The following is a 22,196-nucleotide window of genomic DNA, read 5'->3' as shown; positions in this document are numbered from 1 at the left end:
GTAAAACCAATCACAAAAAATCAGAATCTCTCAGTCTTCTGAGTCAACAGCAGCTGGATCTGGTTAGTACAGTAACAGTTAAAAGGAAAGGGCTGGAGGACCCTGTGACTGGTACTGTGCCTTTGTGTAAGAAACTCTGAACCCTGACAGAAAACCAAGACTAAGTCAAAGAGCTCCAGCTGTTACCTACTTTGTGCCTTCAGAAGAAACAAATAACTACAAACCAGCTATTAGAAACTCTTAGTGGCACATCAGCAAGGCAGCTGAAATAAATTATACATTTCCTCTTGCTTGCTTGAGGTCCGTGCTCTGGGAGAGAGACATCTATGCAAATCCCACTACAGACAGAAGAGGTGCTCATGAATACTTGCCAACGGGTTGAAGCTATTTTTCATCAAGCTATGTCTTCTCCTTTTGTGGTTTCACATTCTTCTTTCAGCAGAGCTTCTCAGCAAAGGGGAATTTCCTCACTGTTTTTGTTTGCTGTTGCTACAGGATTACTTACACAGCCTTAAGGTGGGATGAGCTGCATTTTGCTCAGCTGCTCAGTGGCGAAGGTTCAAAATGGAAATGGAGCAAAACCAAGCTCCAGCACATCACCTCTTGGCTTTTGCAGTGAGCTGCAGACATGTAAGGAGGGTCATGGGGTGAAGAACAGCTCTTGTTGAAAAACTACAGCTTTGACTGGATTAGAGACAAGATCCTCCAGGGACAAGGGGAGAACCTGGCTTTGCTCACATGTAGAAAGGCTTAGACAGAATGAGTTCACAGACAAAGCAGACTGTTTCCTCCAGTTTCTGCAGTAGCTGTAATGCCAGAAATAGTAGAAATACAACACTCAGAAGCAGTGGTTTTTCCTTAGCAAAAGAAAGTGATTTTATTTTTTTTTTAAACCTGTTGGTCACAGACCAGCCAGTTTGGTGTAAGGAGCTGTTCTCTCAACCACAACCTGGGCAGCACATGCCTGAGGCACTGCTGTATAACAAGACCCACTCTCTACCAAGCACGGTCAGTCAAGCAAGGTCTACTCTGTCCTCCCTGCAGTGCAATTTGACAAAGCATGGCTAGTTCTGCATTCACCCATCACCCTGCCCAGTCCTGCAGCACACTGGACTCTGCAGCAATGCTCCCCAGCAGCAGGGAGCTGGCTGGTCCACCAGTCCAGCAGGGCTCAGTGCAGTGGGAACAGCAGGGACCTGAGCTACAGGTTCTCTCTGCCAGTGCTACGGGAGATGGGCACAGAGGTCAAGGAGCATTCCCTGCATCAACACACTCCTTAGCCCTTCTACTATGGACACAGCACCCTTCCTATTCCAGACCACTAGAGATAAGGAAACCCTGAACCCAAAAGGACAGCAGAGTGGGACTGGGAAATGAGAACAAAAGCTGCAAGGAGCCTGAATGCAGATGCTTCAACACTAGTGGTGATATAGGAGTTGGCCTTGATGATGTTCATGAGTCCTTTCCATCTCAGGATATTCCATGTTCTGTTATGTCTCCCCTTTAAAACTACCTCAGTAAAAATACACATTTTCAGGGTTTTCCCACAGAAAAGTCCTGAAGGCAATAGTTAAAGGAATATGAGATCCAAATTTGCCTCATAGCCAAATTTAAGTAATATGCAGAAATTGCCTGTTCAGCTTCTTGCATGAGAGAGACCAGACCACTGCAATAGCCCTCAGCTGGGACTGGAACAGGCAAATAATAATGATTGGGCAACATTCAGCTTTGAATAAATGAATTCAAAGAACAACCGTTTGTTTGGTTTGGGGTTTTTTTTCCATTTTTCCTCCTTTAATCCTACTCCATTTATATTAAGGCAAAATAGTAACTCTACCAGAAAGCACAGAAACATTACAAGTCTTTGAATAAAGAACATGCAAAGGATGTTGTTTTGTATTCTGTTTTACTTTGGAAATAGACAGTAAATTCACAACAGTGAGACAAAGTGACAAAATCTGTAAACTAACAAGCTCATGAGATAGATATTTTTTTCTTGGATTCATCTGTGTGTCTCTAGATTTTCTGACCAGACAATCTTCATATCTGCCACTCTGGGAACTTTTGGAATAACTTCTGAATATTACACATGAAGTGTAACATCATCCCTTTGGAATAAAGAAAGAAGGATGGAGATTGCTTCACAGTGCAGCACATGTTACTTCTTTCCACGCTTGAGGGAATTATACAAATTTTTTTTCCATAGACAATCACCAAAAAATATAAAACTTCAGGAAGGCTTCAGTCTTATTTCATAACTTAAATCCACAGTGTGGTTTTTTCAACTACATGAAGGAATTAGCCTCTGTAAAAGAATAGGAAGGCTGCCAAATTTATTATTTTCTGAATACGTTCTCATAAAAGCTCTACAGAAGTTAATTGGTGCATCCTGTGAGAAGAATCTTGTTTTATGTTCTGCCTGATTATATGAAATATTTTGAAACACCAGAAATCCAGACACAAATTTATTTGACCCTGATTGTCCAGCCAGTTGTGAAATGCTGGTGGGAACTGAAATTATGCAGGAATTCTTGTCACCTTTCAGTGCTGCTTGTTTCTGGAACAACCAGCACATGGATCATGTTCTTTTCCATCGCTCCAAGTCTCTTGTTCTTCTGTGTGAAAGGGATGCAATCTGGTCACAGTTGCCCAGCACTGCATGACTCAGGACCTGTGTTTAGCAACCATGGGCCTGTAGCTGACAACTGCTGCCACTCACTACTCTGATTGCACTCCAGTGCTGGCAGAAATTTACTCACACATATTGCAAACTAACTGGAAACATCTTTAGGACTGTATGTCTTTTTCCTGCAAATGCATTTAAGCCACGTCCATCACTGTGTTTGAATTGTATACAGTTTGCACTTCGGACATCTGGCTGCTGCTGTTCCTGCATCTCATATTTAGTTAAACAGTTGTTAAATCCTGAAAACAAAAGAAAGCAAAGGAATCCATGATATAGAATCATGGCAATGAAAATTACAGCCCAAGCCATTACTGCAGTCAGTATCACTACTGGGATGCTGGTCTCAAAAGAGGTCCCAGACACTTTCCAGCTTACTCAGAGAGATGGTAGTACAGCCTCAGTTACTGTAAGTGAGGATGGCATCACTGAGGTCAGTTTTTTGTACTCAGTACATCCACATTGGATTTAAGGAAAACTGTAGGATTTGTTTAGGAAACTGCTGCACCCATTCCAGAATCTCAGTTCTTGAAGTGCTCACGATGGTGTCTTTAATAAGCAATATTTTAACTCTTAGAATAAGAGAGAGGAAGCAATTAGGTTCTCATGTCATACAGATTTATCCTACATCCCTTATATAAAATGTGTTTATCAAAACCTGCAGTTATGTCTGATCTACACTGCTAGACAAGAACTTATATATTTTTGTATTTATATAGCTCTGTAGTTCTATATACTAATTAGTGCTTTCTACACTAATAAGACTAAACAAAGGGTATAATGTGAATAATGTACAGAGCTTAAGAATACCTATTCAGCAATGAGTGACCAAGAGCCAGAGCTCACACTGACAGAAAACATCATAAGGTAATAAAGAAACACACTCAGGTATTTGCCACTGCCTGCTATTCTAACTATTCATTCTAATGAAATTCCAGCTTTGCAGTCTCCTGCTACAGAAAAAGTGGAAGCGTGCGCTGTGTCTGTAAGGAAAACTATGCAGGACCCAACTGTGAAAGGTAAGAATCTAACAGGAGGACTTACTGGTCAAGAGCACTGAAGTCCAGAATTCTTTGAAGGAATCTTCCCATATGGGTGAGAAATCTTGTGCGTATGTTTTCATCGGGTTGAATCATGTCTATAAAAGGATCTCATTCAGTTCCTACTAAAAACCCTACAAACTTGGTGTGGAGACATGTCTGGGTAAGACAGATATCTACATCTTGCACTTTGTATAGCTTCATGTGGTGATTTTCCTAAGAGAAATACAGTTTACAAATGAAAATACAAAATCAGAAACAGCAGCTGAAGTGAAAAGTAAACACAACATACCTGCCTCTTGCAATTCACCACTCTAAAACATATAGCAGGCTTCTACTAAATACAATTTTTAAAAGCAAAGGAGAAAACCCATTAAGTAAAATTCTTAATAAGCAGGTACAGCTATTTTAGTTAAATTTTAAATGTACTTCACAGACATAATTCAATAAAGTCAAGCAAACAACCATAGGCCAGTGCTGCTTTTTAACATCTCTTATGCCCACAAACAATTTGCTGTAAATATCCTCCTAACAACAGAGTACACAAATACATGGAGCTATAGAGCAGAAATATAACTTACTCTCCTGTCTTGTCAAGGGCCATCTTACTCACTACGAACACACACAGATGATGTTTCAATGAATGTCTGACATGATTATAATTCAGAAATTCTCCTTGAGCAGCCAATAAATTAAAAAAGCTTAATACAAAGACTGAGGGGTACAGGATGGCTCAGACACTGGCTTCCTGAAGACTTAATTTTGGTTTTCCTTCAAGCATCTGAAGTATTTAAGACTTCAATTCAGTGTCATTAATGGGCAAGTCTTGAATTTAAATGATACTTAACATAATTATCAGAGAAGAGGGAAAGGGGTTCCTTAAGGGGCAAAGAAAAATCAATATGGAAAAGGTAAGATGAAAACAAGAGGGAAGGCTTTTACCCTTACAGATGATCCAAAAACATCAGCCTATTACTTCTGCATCACTAACATGGTGACAGCAATAGTGAAAGCCCTTTAGACAGCTGGCACAAAAATAAAAACCCTCACCCCTATTTCCAGGACTATGGCTGTATTCCTTTGTTCTTCAAAATGTCAGATTTATACACAAAGGATAATGCAGAAAATTAAAAGGTCAGTGAGGTTTCTTAATGGTTATTAAAATGTCAACCTAGACTACAAGCAATTCAAATCCTATGAAATGAGTAGCAGATGCAGAGTAACAGCAGAAAACAGCATCAGCTTTGTTTTCTAGTAGCTACTACCCAGCCTGACACAGTGCATCTGTCTCAAGGAAGGCAAAGCTGTATAGATGGGTTAGAAAAAGCCTCAGAAAGAAATCAGCCATCCTGATCACCATGTTAAGTCCTTGACTAACTGCTGGCATAAGTGGCAAGCAGGGACAAGTGAGACTTTCCTTCTGGTAGGCTCCTGGTCTTAATCCCACTTGTGTCAGAAATGACAAAAAATGTGTTTAAAGACTAATGAGAAATGCATTGCTCTTTTTTATTTAAAAAAAAAAAAAAAAAAAAAAAGAAAAAAGCATTGCTTTTTGCTCTTGCTAAAGAGCACATCCTTGTCTTACATACACTGCTACTGGGCACTGCCACCACTCCCTGCTCCAACTGGGTGCCATCATCTTGCTGGCAGGAGGACTGGGAAATCCTGAGCAATAAGGAGCATTGCTCTTGTCCCTCCCTGCATCCCAAACAGCAGCTTGTGTCCCCAGAGAGAGGAAGGCTACGTCCTGCTCACTGGTCTCCTCCCAGCTTTCCACGGGGCAGTGAGCTGCAGGACACTTCTCTAGGGGCAGCACGAGGGACACCAGAGCAGCACACCAGGAGGCCATCTGCTCCCTTCCCTCTGGCATCCATGCAGGAGGCTCGCTTGTGCTGCTCCAGGGGCTTGGCACAAACCTAACCAGTTTATGTTTGCCAGTAAATGGTGTTGTGAAATCACAGAGGCCTTTGCTGGAAACTGAGAAAACCAGCTTCCCAGTTTGAAATTTAGGAATGAATCATTTTGCTCCTGGACTTCAGCAATAAGGCATTAAGTTGGTAGCGGATGGAATCCAGGTTTTGTTAATGCCTAAATGTTAAAATAACTGAACAAATTATCCTTTAGTGTCCAAAGTGAATAGACTAAAAGGTTCTTTTGTCATTGACAGGGAAAAGGAAGTTAATTTCTTACTCACTGATAATTGCAGGAAGCAAACATGGCTGTAAAATGAAACAGATAACTTAGCAGCTTTATTACGGGAGAGGAAATACTCTCTGTTAGCAACAAAGAGCCATTTATTGATACAACAGAGGAAAAGGTATTTGCTGCAAGCCTCTATTTTTTCAGGCCATCAAGTGCCAAGATGGAGCAGAGATGTTTCACATCCAGTGGCCTCTGCTCTTCTCACGTGCTACCAGCTATTCCAAAGAGGCCAAGTGCAGTTTAGCTCTATGAGTGGCAAAGGGAAGGGGAAAGTGAAGGTGACACATTTATTTTCGGCTCTAAAGTTTCTATTTATTTGTTTCAGACAGCTACTCCAGATGAGGAGATATGGCTAGTAAAAGTGAGTCAGATGGCCATAAAAACCAGCACTTACAAGATATATCTGTGAGGATGTGAGGAATTGTCCACTACATTTCTGGCAAGTGAACTGAATGGCATATTTCAGAAAAGAAGAAAAAAAATATCTTGTCCTGATGAGAGGACAGAGGTTGTCAGCCTGATGGGAATAGCAGGTAGTCTTTGATAGATGCTGGCTGCAAGCCAGAGCTGGATAGCAGTAAGCAAAACACTAGTCTGCACCCAGCATTGCTCAGTAGCTTCTGTGAATTGGTGGCCACCTTAGACAGATGATCATTTGGAAAATGCCTAACTCCAGAAAAATAAAAAGCAACTCCACAAGATTTTGAGAATTTAGAATAAATAAGATTGCTCTACGGTTTAAAAAAAAAAAAATACCCACAGTGATTTTTTTTTTTTTTTTCCTTCTTCAAACTTCATAAACATACTGAAATGCTGGAATTTGGGAAAATGCCACAAGCTAACATTGGCTGAAATATTAGAAAATTGTGGCAAGACTTTTGGCATGACTGAATAGTAGCATTATCCATCACTGCCTGCTCTAACTCCCATGGGAGCAGCGAGTGACTCCACCAAAGTCAGTTAAATCACACTCTGTGTTCAGTGTCACATTCACAGTTCTTCAAGCAGGGCACAGAACTCCGGGTCACACTTTTATTCTTTACATCTGGGTCACCCAAACAATAAGATCTGCACCAAAGATTCTGGCAGTGCTGCAAAGAGACAGTCTTTGTCCTTGATAAAAGCAGTATTTGAGGCAGCCAAGTGGTTTATATTAAGATACTTACAATTTTATGTGTTTTTACTGTGCGGGTTCAGAGTTGGAACATGAACAAAGCAGTGCTGAGGAAATTACTTTCTTTATTAAAACAAAAAATCATCAAATGTAGGAACAGATCAAAACTAGAAGCTCTTATCAGATCTCCCACATTTTAATCGTTCAGACATTGCAGAACCTGGATTTGACTGTGTTCAGATTTTAGGAGACAGCTCAGCTTGGGTACCCAGACAGAGCTGAGGAAAATTAAACTAAACTGCCTGAGAGCTCACCCTCTCCACCCACAAGCAGCAGAACAAACAGCATCTTAAACCAGCACTTTATGGATGGGAGAAAAGACAAGGACAACAGGGTGATAAAACAGGATGAAATACAACAACTACTCCTTACCTAAATCACTGCAACAACTATTCAGTCCTCTTTGGTCAGCAGTTTCTTCAGTCAGCATTTGCTACACCAGCTGCTTTTCCCCCTCTCTGCAGTAATTCTTCACTCCCAGTTTGGGGATACGAGTCCCTGATCTCTGCGTCTCAGGCCGCTTGGTCATGGGCCCTCCTGCCACCCCACAATGACACCAAGAACGGCTCAGGTTGCCCCAGTCCTGCCAGCTGACCTCTCCAGTCCATCAGCTGCTGCTCCACGCTGCTCCAGCCACCAGCTTCTCCAGTTAAGCCCTTGCTTGAGGATTTGCTCCTGCAAGTTGCTTCATGCCCACTCCAGTGCTGACTCTGTTCACCCCACTGGTTGGTTTGCAAAAGTCCCTCTAGCCCATAGGATTAAGCACATGTTCAGCTACCATCAGAAACTCCTTTAACTGAGACTCTCTCCTTTCTTTCTAAATGACGACACTAAATCTGTTCAGTGTCAAAGACTTTCAAACGTCGCTACAGTGTCAACAGCTCTTCTATCTTAAAATGTAGTGAGTTTTCAGCTGAAATGCTTCCCAAACATGACAAGATATGAAAAGCAAATTGGACTCATATCATGCCTTCCCTGTGGTGCTTGTTACCCACTTTCCTTCCTCCCCCTGCAAACCAACAGAGGAATCCTTCCCTCCTGGGCTGGTGCTCTCAGCCTCTTGCCCTCTGCCAGCAGGATAACATAGAACAAGTCTGAAAAACTGAGGCTGGTTCACTGCCTATTCTGTTTTGCAAAAACCAGAAACCATCCCAATGCCACACCAGAGAAGTATTTATATAAACCTTTTCTGGCCAGTACTTTGTTATATGCATTATAATGAAAATAACGTCTGAACTTCCTCTGAGTTTCCGCGTCATGAAATGCAGTCTCTTACCTCAGTTTCCTATATAACACAATATAGTTGGTGAGATCCAAAGCTGAAAGAGACCAAAATAAACACTAGAGCTGCCTCTCTGCCAAGGTCATTCTGTCACAGATTTTATAACAATGGGAAAGAAATCCTTTTACTGCTAAAGGCACATTAAAAAAAAAGAACTAAAAACCGCAACCACAGACTGCTGTGATTGAGATACCCAGACTGTTTAAGAAGGGAAGAAAATATAACTGTACAGATTGAGATTAGAGCATAAAGCATCCTCTGTAGCAATAGAGCTCCCAATTTGCCTTTTGTCCATTAGTAGTTGCAGACCATCATCAATTCCTGGTGACACAAATAGAAGTAGAGAACAAACAGTAAACAGTGCTGCAGATGGCAATGTCAGCCCTCATCATCGCCAGGCTTGCTTTTCCTTTCAGGTGTGCCCCCGGTTACTATGGGAACCCTTTGCTAATTGGAAGCACTTGTAAAAAATGCGACTGCAGTGGCAACTCAGACCCGAACCTCATTTTTGAAGACTGTGATGAAGTGACTGGCCAGTGCCGCAACTGCCTGCGCAACACCACCGGCTTCAAGTGCGAACGATGCGCTCCCGGTTACTATGGGGATGCCAGATTTGCTAAAAACTGCACAGGTATTGTCTATAGGTTAGCACAGCAGAGACGAGAAAAACGCAGCACAGCATGGTCTACAGATGGCCTCCCGGAGATCAGAGAGGCCTGAATCAGTCATCAGACACCTGTGGCCCTGGAGGCACAAGGTGCTTCTGGCCACCTACCTGGTGGGATGATTTAGATGCTTGTTTATTTGAATTCTCTTTCCATTGCCCACAAGGAAGTCTCAGACTCCAGACTCCAACACCTCAAACACCTGCGCAGGATGAATGTAGGCACTGCTGTGTCCTGCACCTTGTTTTAAATAAGGGTCTCTAAGCTTTCTTTGGACAGAGACTTCACCTTTGCGTCTGGTCACACCACATGCTGCCCAACATGACCACTCAGACTTAAAGGCTTGAAAGCATTTTATATGGGAACAGGATCACTTTTCCTATCTTGACCCAATCCTTGCTCATTTTCTGCTATTTTTCATACTGGTAATGTGTTCTGCATTTCCCTTGTATCTGTGTAATCTTGCTCGTTACCATACTTCCACACCAGAAATGCCTATACTTCCTGGGTCTGGTAAAATGCTACCCAGAGGATTTTACACAGAGGGGTCACAGAGGTTTATGTCCTCTAATGTAATTATTCTCCTAATTTACATGGAATTCAATCCAAATAGGAACTTTGTCCTCATGCCCTTTGTCCTTGCTATGGCTCCAGGAGACAAGATTACGTCCTCTTTCAAATCACTGAGGAATAGCCACAGCTAAAGGCAAAATACATGTGCTCAGATGGGGCTTCCTCACAGCCTCTTTGCCAGGATCCTTCCCTAAAGTATCATAACACAAATGGGTGAGATGGATCACTCCTAACTCTGCCCACAAAATTTATAACCAAATTCTACACTTAACAGTAGTACAAAATAATTGAGTACCTTTACTAACACTGATTCAGTTACACAGAATTATTCCAGTGTTGGTACATCATGTTGACTTTGAAGGAGTATTACACATTTTGCCTGACAGTTCCTTGAATGTGCACTGTGGAATGTAAATACAAGGGTAATTCACAGAGAACAATGAATGGGCTGCAATAAAATGGCAGTAAACAGTTTTGTTATATGAGATTCTGTTGAAATCATGAATCATTGAGCAAAACGAATTCCAGATAAGTCACTGCTTTTCTTACATTCTGCTTGAGTTTTTGTTATTCTGTGAAAGTGTTCCAAGAATATTTTAAACTTTAAAATAATATATTTTGAAAGGCAAATTAAACATTGAAAGAGACACTTTAGATTAAAAAATATACTTTTTAAAAAGCCAGTTGTGCTGGCAATAAATGTGTAGCTTATGCAAGTTTTAAAAAAAAATAAAAAAGTAAAATTTATTCTTCATTGTAAGTGGTAGGAGAGATTTCTTTTTTTATATGCTCAAGATGATGATGAAATTGGAGTCCACTGTCAATCCCTGATAGCTGGAAAGCTTACTTGGTGGCAGCCTGACACAACATTGATAAATTCCATAGGCCAATGGAGAGATTTGTAACTAATAAATAACTTCAATTGCACCACTTTTCTTAGCCCACCTCCTAAACGTCACCCTCTCTAGACAGTGATGCACAATGGCCCAGCTGGGCAACTCTGGCCTTGCTGCCTTTGCTTGTGACCAGCTGGGAAGCTTTGATGAAGTTGTTTTAGCAGAGACTTTCTGGCTCTGTTTTCCACCTTGTATTTCATCTGGTCCAATTAGACCACAGTGCAAAACCCACCTTTTCCTATGTACTGAAGGAAAAATTAGTCCAAAAATGTTCTAGTTGCAACCCTCCTGCCATGGGCAGGAACACCTCCCACAAGACCAGGTTGCTCTAAGCTCCATCCAGCCTGAACACATCCAGTGTTGAGGCATCTACAGCCTCCATGGGCAACCTGTTCCAGTGACTCACCATCCTCACAGTGAAAAACTTCCTAATTTCTAATCTAAATCTATCCTCTTCCAGTTTAAAGCCATTTGCCATCATCCTATCACTACAAGATCCCAGAAAAAGTCCCTCCCAAGCTTTCTTAAAGGCCCCCTTCAGATACTGGAAGGCCACAATGAGCTCTCCCCAGAATCTTCTCTTTTCCAGGCAGAACAACCCAAACATTCTTTTGTGGCTCTCCTCTGAACCTGCTCTAGCAGGTCCATGTTCCTCTTGTACTAGGGACTCCAGAGCTGGACACAGTACTCCAGGTGTAGAGTCCTGGATTTTGGTTTGACTATCCATTTACAATCCTACATATGATCACCTCACTAGTCTTGGGAGAGGAAAGGTGAATTGCACATTTTGAAGATTCTTCTTTCAAAAATCCTTTCTTTTTCCCCCAGAATGTAACTGTGGAGGGAGAATGTGTGACAGCCAGACTGGAGAATGCCTCGCAGACAGTCCTGAAGTTTCTACTGACACAGACTGCCCAACCATCAGTAAGAAGATTATCACAACACCAAAAATTAATATTGTTCTTGTATTTAGATGGTTACAAACTTAAGAGCTTAGTTCTCCAGTGGGCTCAGTGCTTTGACCTTGGGCCCACAAGGCCTGTAAACATATGAATATGCACAATGCCCTGTGGACTGAGTATTTAAAAATGTTTTGCCTTGCTTGACTGAGTACATGCATATGTCCAACTCTGTGATACAGACTGAATGTTTACTTAAAAACTGTGGAGCCAAAAGGAACTATCACCAAAGGCACTTCTATAGGTTTTAAGACACGGTGCCTGCAAAATAATATTCTGTCCCTAAAAACTTCCACAACAACTTTATCAGTGCCATCTTCTGTATAATTTCTGGTTTTCTATTTGTACATCTAATATAAATACTTGCTGTTGACAATTTGACAAACACCCATCAGTTGGTTGTTTTTCCAGTATAATTTCCCCTATTCTAATGATAGGAAGCCTGAGGAGTCTCCATAAGCACTATGTTGTAATTATTGGTAGCAACTGATCTTTTTTTAAATGCCGTTGTAATTATGCTTGTGGTATAATGCAGACCATGTAGCACACATGGGTTCCTAAACCAAATTCCAAGAAGAGGGGTCATGTGCCTGGAAGTGAAAACATTTAGGAGCTGTTGCCATCAAGAATACAGACTATACAATACCAAGAAAAGGTTTCTGTTTCTGAAACGAATCTGTTTCACATTCACCTAAGTTTCTTACATTTAATGGTGGCACCAATGTCACTAAAAACAAGGTGGTATTGTAAGCATTCAGCAGGGACAAGGATATAGTTCTGCATAAGTGTATCCCAAACATGTTTTAATTGTGTTTTTAGAAATTGCCTTCCTAGTCAAACAGGCAGCCAAGAACCCATCTGCTGGACATCCTTCCTTCTCATACCACTAAATTTTAAATATAGAGTTTTGGGTTCTGACAAAGTGAAGTTATTTTTTTGACCCTTATCTGTTGTTCTTCCGACCAGAAACATGCAGAACCTCTAGGGAACAGCCAGGAAATACCTCCTCTCTCTCTTTCCCTCTCTCTTTCTCTCTCCCTCTCCCTCCTGATTACGGAGCTGCTGTGGCAGCCTCGCGGAGCAGTCCCGTCTGGTGCTGGAAGCTGGAAGCATCATGACTCTACTGTGAGACCTGGGAAGTGGGCGGATGAAAGTGAAAGAAAAATGGGTGTCTATCAGGATCCACCAATGACAGAGAGAGGGCAGAAGCACTATAATGCGAATTTAAGATATTTGCTTTTAACTGACACAAACACTACAGAAAAATGACACTCTCTTATTTCCTTACCAGGCTGCGATAAATGTATTTGGGATTTGACAGATGACATCCGATTGGCAGTTCTGGCTATCGATGAAAGCAAATCAACTATACTGAGCATTTCTACAGGTGTTGCAGCTCAAAAGCGCTTGAATGACCTGAACTTGACCACCACCCATCTCCAGGTACAAACATTGATGACATTTCATTTTTTTAGGTAACTTTAATCTATGAATTTCCACTCCATAAATTTTAATCCTTGCTCTCACTAGACAAAGAATTTGTTTGCAGATGCACTGACTTTTTTTCCCACACACACAGGCAGCAATGTCTCAAAAAAAGAACCATGCTGAGCTTTGGACCATCCAGGTTGATGATGCTGCAGATGAAATGAATGATCTCCTGAGAGAAGCAGCAACACTTGACGAACAGGTTTGTTTATAATCCCCTACCAGGGGGGTTAGCAGTTTGTCCTACTTGCATGCTGTGTAAGATAGAGTATTTCCAGTGGGAAGGGACCTACAATGATCGTCCAGTCCAACTGAATGACCACTTGACCTGACCAAAAGTTAAAGTGTATTGTCCAAATGCCTCTTAAACACTAACAAGCTTGGGGCATTGATCACTTCTCTATGAAGCCTATTCCAGTGCTTGTCCGCTCTCTTGGTAAAGAAATGTTTCCTAACATCTATTCTGAACTTCTAGGTTCACCAAACATAGGTAGGAGTGCCCTGAATCATAGCTGGGAGAACTTTCTGTTTCTACTTCTAAACTTTCTACTTTGCTTTAGCTCTTAATTAAAAGCATAAATGACCTATCAAGTCTCCTTCCCAGAAAATGAAGCATGTAGGGCCAAACACTGTTGAATGTGGCCAGAGATTTGTCACCAATCAGAAAAACCCGCCGCTCAGTATCTGAGTTCCCATCTACTCCCCTACATAACGTTTGACCTGTGATAGACACACTGCCTTTCTAATTCACATTTTGATTTCTAATTCAGCAAAGTAAACCACACTAAACTAATTCAGATTGACTTTGGGCGTATTTGCACTATATCTGTTTTACGTGTATGCTCTCATAAAATTAAATTAGCCCCTATTAGACACTTCAAAATACATTATAAAATGGCCAGTTTAAAAGGTTTTTCATGAACACGCTGAGATGGGAGCCTGATCAGCACTTAAGATATGTTTTAACACAGTTGTAGTCATAAATGTTCCATCCACATTTAATTGCCCGGCTATAAAATTAAGGTTTTCTGCTTTCAGGTCACAAAACACTTTCATTGCACCCTAGGAGAGTACTGACATGATATATGGTAAGAGAAGGAATAGAGTTCAAAATTGTTTCTCCTCTGTTTTAGAGATATTTTTAAACATATAAAGATATAGATGCATTCGTGAGATGCAACACTTTACATTATTCTCAGAGAAAACCACAGCTGTAGTAGGACTAGAGTACATTTCATGCTTACTGGAAAATGTAAGACCTTCTATTCACTTACCAGTTCCTTCACAAGACAAATTAAAATTATACCTTAGACTAAACTCAGATAACTCAAATACAGGAGCAAGAAGGAGAAAAGAGGGGAAAAAAAAAAAAAAAAAAAAAAAAAGGACTGTACAACTGTAAAAAGAGGTGAAAGAGAAAATTTTGGTTTGGTTTTTTTTCAGCAGCACTTACTCACCAGAAAGGGCACTGCAGAATTACACAGTATGCCTATGTTTAAGAGAGGCCACCACACACACATATACCGCTCACATATACACATATACACACATATACCTGTGAAAATCTGGCAGAGCCCACATACCTCAGTGTGCTTCGATGTAGCCAGTAGGCGTGATGATTAAGGCATTAGATTTTCTAGGAATATTTAGTGAATTTGGATAATAAGATTTTTGTCATCTTCAGTACTACCTGAAGTACTGCTTATTTTCTTAGGTGATTCCTCAGTTTGACCGTCCCTGAACCAATAAATTTGGTTTCCTCTGGTCTTTTCTCCCTGGTTCTTTCTAACACTTTTTTCCACATGAATACTTGTGATTGCTTACAAAGGCAGGGAAATAATGGCCCCAGACTCTCACAGTGCCAAGAAGACCACAGTAATAACTCTGAATATATTGAACTTTTTGCTCTCTCGAGGCACTTTTATGAAGAACTGGTACTAGGGCTTTGAGTGGCTTTTGCAGAGATAAGCTGTATCTTCCATTCAGAGCATTTCACATACATGTCCTTGTGTCTGGGGGGTTGCTGCAGATTCTGATCTAAACGCCAAATCCAGGATGAATGCATCAATTATAGGCAATCCTAAATGTTTGGCAGAGACTTGGGAGAGCAGAGCACCTTTCCTTCATGAGTTCTCAGCAAATTTCAGGGTTTCTCTGTACATCCCCAGGAATTTGAGGGTCCCTAATAGCACCCCTCACTCATGCTGTTGTGCTTCTCATCAATCTCATGGCAATCAGCAAACCTGTCTCTGCAGTTCCCCATGTATTCAACAGTTAAAGGAAAATCTGGCAAGGAAAGAGTATTATGTAAAGGCAAGTGTGTGCAAAACGGTAACAAGCTGCCTAAAACAAGCACAAAGTGGCAATGGTGAGCAACAGAGCATCCACAGGAAACCCTGATAGCAATAAAGGAGTATGAATAAAAGCCATAGTGTTTGTTCTTCAAAGACAAGCAAATTGGAATAAAATGTAAATTTTTCTATAAGCCCTTCTATTTGTTTTATTCAGCTGACCATCCATTCCAGCAGTGCTGGCCACACTGGCCCTGCCTTCCAGCGCCACCCAGTGCCTCCGCAAATCCTGATTCTGTGATTAAGCAAGTATGAAGTGAGAACACCTACACTACAGTCACATATCTTCTGGCTTATGAGGTGTCAGGGAAACCAAAGCTCAGAAACAGTGGGAATTTTTGCTGATCCAGCCCCTGTGGGGGCTGTGAGTCTAACACCTTACCACAGGCAAGTGTATGCTGTGGACTTGTATGTACAGACACACACAGAGGGTCCAGGAAACATTAGTGGCACAACAGCCTTTTTTTTTTTTTTTTTTTTTTTCCGGGAAAATACCAGTGAAAACTAGATCTAAGGGCTCTCAAAGTCAGTGACCTTCTTGGAAAGACGAGACCTCAGACATGGTAATTTTTAATTTCACAATCACGGAACCCTGGTATAGTTTAGGTTGGAAAAAACTTTTAAGATCATCGACTCCAACTGTTAACCCAGCACTGCCAAGTCCAACACTAAACCATGTCAATAAGCACCACATCTATATCTTTTAAACATCTCCAGGGATGGTGATTCAATCACCTCCCTGGGCAGCCTGTTCCAGTGCTTTCCAGGCCTTTCAGTGCTTATTTTTTTTTCCTACTATCCAATCTAAAAGTCCCTTAGCACAATTCCAGGCATATAGGGGAACACAATGCAGAGTATAGCCTCCAATATAATATAGTATAGGAGGGTGGCTCTGGTCTTCAGAATATTGTGCATCCTCATGTTTTTTCATAATTTTAGGAAGTTGCAGAGCTGGGGATCTCACTTGAGGGAGACACTGATGTCAAAAAGTTTGTGAGCTTGACACCTTATTCTTCAGTCTATATGCTTACTCAGAAATGCCAGCAAAATGAGCCAGCCCCACTGAATGCCCAGGAGACTCAGCAGATGGGAGTTTTACAACTGTGCATAATTTATGGCAATTTGATTGCAGCAAACGATGGATAAATATGGAACAGATTTTAATCTCTCACTCTGCAATTCCAAAAATACCGACAAGACAGCCCTCCACTTCAAACACCTCTGTAAATACCACTTTATATGATAAATGGACTTTCATATGTTCATCAGGAGAAAGCAAAATATGCATTTACACTGCTCATCTTCACACATGCGTATGGATCTGAAAGGAAATCTAATGTCTAGCTCACATGGTTTATTCACAGGGAAATGAAGCATCCAGCAGAGGCCTACTGGTACAGAAGGAAACCATGGAGACCAACAACCGTGCTACTCAGCTTGTGCAGCAGCTCAGTAATATGAGGGATAACATTCAAGGTAAATAGGTTTATATCTGGTTCAGCTCAGTGTCGAGCATGTATTAATGAAATCTCCAGAAATAAAATGTCGTAGTGCCTGGGCACTCTCTCAGAGCAACTCATACATAAGGCTTTTGCAGCCTGCAATGCCATGATAAAAACTTGTCTCTCTTAAAAAAACAACTGGCACCACAGGCTGACTTTGTCTTGAATCCAAAACTAGACCTTCTCTTTCTTTTTTCTCTCTTTGGCAGAGCAAAATAATAGTAAATAGTTTTACATGGAATCATAGAAGCACTATGGTTGGAAAGGACCTCCAGGATCATCAAGTTCAACCACCATCCCAACATCTCCCTAACCACTAGACCATAGCCTCAAGTGCTACATCTACTTGCTTTTTGAACACCTCCAGGGATGGTGATTCCACCACCTCCCTGGGCAGCCCATTCCAGTGTCTAACCACTCTCTCAGTGAAGAAATTCTTCCTAATATGTAATTGAAATCACCCCTAGCACAACTTGAGGCCATCTCCTCTTGTCCTACCATTAGTAATTTGGGAGAAGAGACCAACACCAGTCTCACTACAACCTCCTTTCAGGTAGTTGTAAAGAGCAATAAGGTCTCCTCTCAGTCTCCTCTGCCCCATACTGAACAACCCCAGTTTCCTCAGCCAGTCCCCATAAGGCATGTTTTCCATAACTCTTCACCAGCCTCGTTGCCCTTCTCTGGACCCGCTCCCGCATCTCCATGTCCTTCTTATCCTGTGGTGCCCAAAACTGGACACAGTACTCAGGGTGCTGTCTCACGAGTGCCGAGTACACGAGCACAATCATGAAACACTTCAAGCTAATTCAGCTGGTAGCTTTTGTTTGTCTGAATTTCTGGTCAAGATCTTTATATACTCTTGTGGTAAAAAAAAAAAATAATCAGTATCAGACTGTGGTTGGATGGAGCCACAAACACAAGCACAGGATCCAAGTGTTCGGTGCCTTACTTGTCAGCAGATTCATGCAAGTGCACTTTTCCACCCTGCTGATAAGTAACGGGGGCCATACGAACAGCTAGATGGATTTTTTTCTAATTATGATTTCCCTTTTGAACCTGTGGCAGTCAGTTATGTCTGACTAACTCTGGTGATTGCACCAGTAAGTGTTATTTTAAATTCAGTTTTTGCCTTTTAGCAAATTGTTAACAAGTAAGATTGTGCTGGTTCATAGAACTTCATGCAGGTGCTTCTAAAAAGAAAAAGACATTGAATAGTAAATAATTTGGTGAACTTACTGCTTCTCCAAGCTCACTGTGGGAGGCAGTGCTGATTTTATTTGAAGCTCCTCATTGCTTCATCTGACCAGAAATTCTAATTGGCTTTGAGGCCAGACACATGTACAGACCATCACAGACTAGCTGCTGTCCTTTTGTTCTTTTTTTCTTTTTCTGAAATACAGAAGTAGAATTGAAAAACTGCATTCTCATTGCCTTATTTTTCTACAGAGAAAGTGCTCCCTCTAGTAAAAGTGAAAGGTAGAATTGTAAATGGTGTGGCTAGTGCAGACCATCAGAAATGGTTATAGTGATGCTGTTTCACAGTAGGAGGAGTAAACCTGATGATGACAATCTCCCAAAATTAGGCAAAGAGTGAAACCAAGAGCTTTTTCACGTTAAAGCATTGGTGCAAACTGTCACCTATTGTCTCAGTGTCTGCTCATCTGTCCATATGATGTGAGGGGATTCAGATTTATAAAGTCCATCCTTAGACATCATGCTAGAGCAATAAAAGCATCTCTAGAACTAGCATAAATTTCAAAACATAACTTCTCTTCTGACTGTAATCATATACATTTTACACCTTACCAGAATACTTTTTTTTATTTAGAGCCTGGGAAGCCTTTTGCATCCTCAAGAATTTTTACTGTCCTATATATCAAAGGATAAATGACTACAGTTAACACCTTCTCAAACACAACTGCACTTTAAAAAGGTTTCCTAGTCAGAGATGATCATCTTCATCTGGATTAACTATGGCATATCATTGTCATGCTGATAGATAAAACTGAGATTAAACCAACTGCAGTCTCTTCTTCAGTACCTACAGAAAGCAATAAAACCGAGTGAATGTACTCAGAAGCACCCCTGTCCCCTATACACCTGCATCATGAAAGGCTCCATCCTGTTGTAGAGCACACTGATTTTCCCCCATTTTTGGCAAAGTCAACAGTGTACAAAAGCTATATATGGCACCAAAATAGAAAGGCTGACTGGCAGTTGAGGTTAATCATCCCTTTTTCAGTAGAAATACTGGATTAACAGACCTCAGTATTTCCGTTTAGCGCAATCATCGCAAGCTCTGTAGCAACTTGTGTGAGGAACAGCAGTTACATACCAAACTTTAACCTTGCTTTTTCTTATGTCCACGGGAGTTTCAATCATTATTTTATTTTAACAAACAGTTAAGTTAACATATCCCATCTCACAAAAGAGACAGGGTGAGACCAGGCTTATAGGCTGTTACATTTGTACTACATTCTCATACCTGTGATGCTAAATCACCTTTGTCTGGCCATCCATCACATTTTATTTATACTATGATTCAGCAAAAGCGTCAGCATGAGCCTCGTTGTATGTCACTAGCTATCACTGTTAGAGGTCTGTGCATTGTCCTTTTGTATTATTAATTAGTTTGGGGTGGGGCAGGAACCACAGAAGGCAGATATGTATCTAGTCTGGCACACAAATAGCACAATCAGGTTAATTTATCATAGAAGAAGCAACACCCATGGCTGCAAATAAAAAAAGAAAGCTTGTTCACCCAAAAAGCAGTTGGAGAGAAGCAGGTGAAAAATATTTCCACCATGCTCAAAACTATTCTTCTACAGGCACATGACCCCTATAGAAAGCAAGCCACTCTTTACTGAAGGGAAGGTGTATGTGCAAACACGCACATGCATGTGCCAGCATGAGAAGGAAGAAGAAATCTATGGAGTTGCTGGTCGTGTTCAGTTTCTGCACAGTATGAGCCTTTAAAGCTTCACTGATGAGCTCAGGAGCCACCAAGAAATTGCATACAAAGACATTCTGACAAAGAACCAGTCATTCCACAATTATGCATCTATTTCTTATAAAAATCTTACAGATGCGTACTGCTGGCTTTGCCTGCTCTGGTTATCCACAAAAGTGGTGATGAACACAAGCCAAAGCTACTCACATCATCACAGAGTATGAAAGAGGAGGTTATTGGTATTCGAGGACAGGGAGTGAGAAGTGGGTAAATTTTGTAATGCCTACACTGGGGATGGGTAAACTCAGCTGCAGGGATCCAACAGAGCTTTTTGAACTGAGACCAAAACCTTGAAATAGTATCTATCTGCAAACTAGCTAGGCAGAATCAGGCCAGAAGCCATATGTTACCTCTTTAGGGTGCCTCAAATGTCTTCATATGGAAAAAGAGGTTACTTTAGTCTCCTTGCCGTTCTTGGTATTTAATAAATATAATATTTTTGCAGCAGCACTTAAAACCCACAATCCTGGATGAAAGCCCCAGCCTGCTACATGCCACAATACTCAGAATAAAATTGTGATCCCAGCCTATAAGAACTGCCAAGCCAAACAATGCACACAACCCATGCCCACTTAATCTCATCCTCTTTTGATGAGACCTCCACATATGCCAGGAAGTGTGATTCATTTACAGGTTTAATTTTAAGACTGGATTAAACATAATAAATATCTACTATAGACTTAGAAGATAATTTGAAATTGCTTTTGCCATCAGCATGGTCTGCATTCACAAAAGTAAAAGTACTTCACAATATTTACTCCTCTGTAGGCATGCTGGATTGACCATCTGTTCCTTCTTCCCACAGAAATCAGCAGCAAGATGAAATACTACGCAGTTCAACAAGAGCTGAGCCCTGAGGAAATTGCCCAAAAGCAGAGCATGGCTGAGGAGATGCTGAAGGAGATCCAACGCCGTAAGCCGTTCACCAACGAGAGGCAACGTGCAGATGAAGAGGAAAACGCAGCAGAGGAGCGTGAGTTTTAAGTCTCTTTTCTATTCAGTCACGCATTGATACGCAGCTGGCATGGGCTGGGCAGCTCTGGATGTGCTGCTGAGCCCCTGGGAAGGACCGGCAGGCATTTGACAAGCACTGACTGGTGTGCTGAAGATGCTGCTGCTTCCAGATGCCTGCCCCAAGTCTTTGCTGGCCCTTGCTGCCCCTATGGCAGAATGGGCAGAAAAATATGTGTGCCTGCATATGGGTGTGTGCCTGGGCACTGCTGCACCTCAGTAATAGCTGTTTAGGAAATTCATGCCAGGGCTGGAGCTTGTGTGAACATCTTTCCCTCTATGAGCTCTGCCATGGGGACAGTAAACACCAGCAGAGAGAGAAAGACTGCTGGTGTGGGAAAGACTGGCAGCCTAATTCTCACAGTTTGGTGAACATGAGTCAGAGCCCCAGAACAATAAGGACTGTCTTCTCCTGAATAGCCTGGTTAGTTGTGACAATGAAAAGCAAATGAACAGCAAGGAAAGCCAAACCTAGTTTCTTTTAGGAAGAGCTGCGTGAGAGGGGGGATTAGTGGGATCAAACCAAGATACTAAGATGACAGGCATCTTTCCTTTTCAAAAGAGGAGGGAAAATTAAAATCGAGGTATGTGATCTCTGAAGTGAGCTTTTAACAAATGTGTTTTACTGTCCCCTGAGTAACAGCAACAGGAATTGTTGCACAGGTAAGTCTTGTCAGAAATCCAAGCTTTGGATTAATCAACGGCCTCTGATTTTTCTCCCAGTGCTACAGCAAGTTGAAGAGTTTCATGAGAGGTACAATGACACGAGATCTCTAGTATCCGACGTGCTCGAGCAGCTCAGCGACCAGGACATGAAGCTGTCAGACCTGGAGGAGGCATTAGACCAGGCGTTTGCCTATGTTATACAAACAGAGGATATAAATAAGGAAAACACAGCCGGTCTTCAAAGGCGGGAGGTACTGTGCAGGGCATTTATCCTAACTGTCATCTGTGAACACTCCATCTTTGCTGGTGCTTAAAATAGTAGAATATAAAAACATTAGGTTCAGAAACCACCACTCCAAAAAATAATTTCTTGGGCCATTAAGTGGGACAAGTTTGACTCTCCAGTGCTAGGAAACAAGATGTAGAAGTGCAAGGTACCATTAATTATTCATGGAGTGACAATAAATGACAAGTTTTGGCATGACATCTCAGCAGGCCAAGGAAAAGCCAGATACTAAGGCCTAAACTAGGAAGATGCATGAGAACAAAACCCAAGAAGCTTAAAAATCCATGTACCATGGCTGCTATAAATACTGTGGTGGTATTGTCTCACTTACTAATTTATAATGTGGAGGGATTTCATGCTCACAAAAATACTTATATTCTATCAAAAAATTATTTATAAAGACTCCGC

At 41.4% G+C, this 22,196-nt stretch overlaps 1 protein-coding gene across 1 annotated transcript in view; it reads left to right on the top strand.

Moving 5' to 3' along the window:
- LOC103778516 (laminin subunit alpha-4-like) overlaps positions 1 to 22,196 on the top strand; it is a gene marked incomplete at both ends in the record, with an annotated part of 48,044 nt that overhangs the window by 11,467 nt on the left and 14,381 nt on the right. Inside the window, 8 exons of the mRNA XM_008946109.1 lie at positions 3,622 to 3,702; positions 8,798 to 9,012; positions 11,344 to 11,439; positions 12,766 to 12,917; positions 13,054 to 13,164; positions 16,678 to 16,789; positions 20,631 to 20,798; positions 21,560 to 21,753. Of these exons, the coding sequence (XP_008944357.1) occupies positions 3,622 to 3,702; positions 8,798 to 9,012; positions 11,344 to 11,439; positions 12,766 to 12,917; positions 13,054 to 13,164; positions 16,678 to 16,789; positions 20,631 to 20,798; positions 21,560 to 21,753 (1,129 nt within the window). The remainder of the gene's footprint in view (positions 1 to 3,621; positions 3,703 to 8,797; positions 9,013 to 11,343; positions 11,440 to 12,765; positions 12,918 to 13,053; positions 13,165 to 16,677; positions 16,790 to 20,630; positions 20,799 to 21,559; positions 21,754 to 22,196) is intronic.

The sequence above is a fragment of the Merops nubicus genome, unplaced genomic scaffold (genome assembly GCF_000691845.1).
Source record: "Merops nubicus isolate BGI_N331 unplaced genomic scaffold, ASM69184v1 scaffold15480, whole genome shotgun sequence".
Lineage (NCBI taxonomy): Eukaryota > Metazoa > Chordata > Aves > Coraciiformes > Meropidae > Merops > Merops nubicus.
Note: the sequence above shows the minus strand (reverse complement) of the source record. Positions and strands in the feature narration are given on the sequence as shown.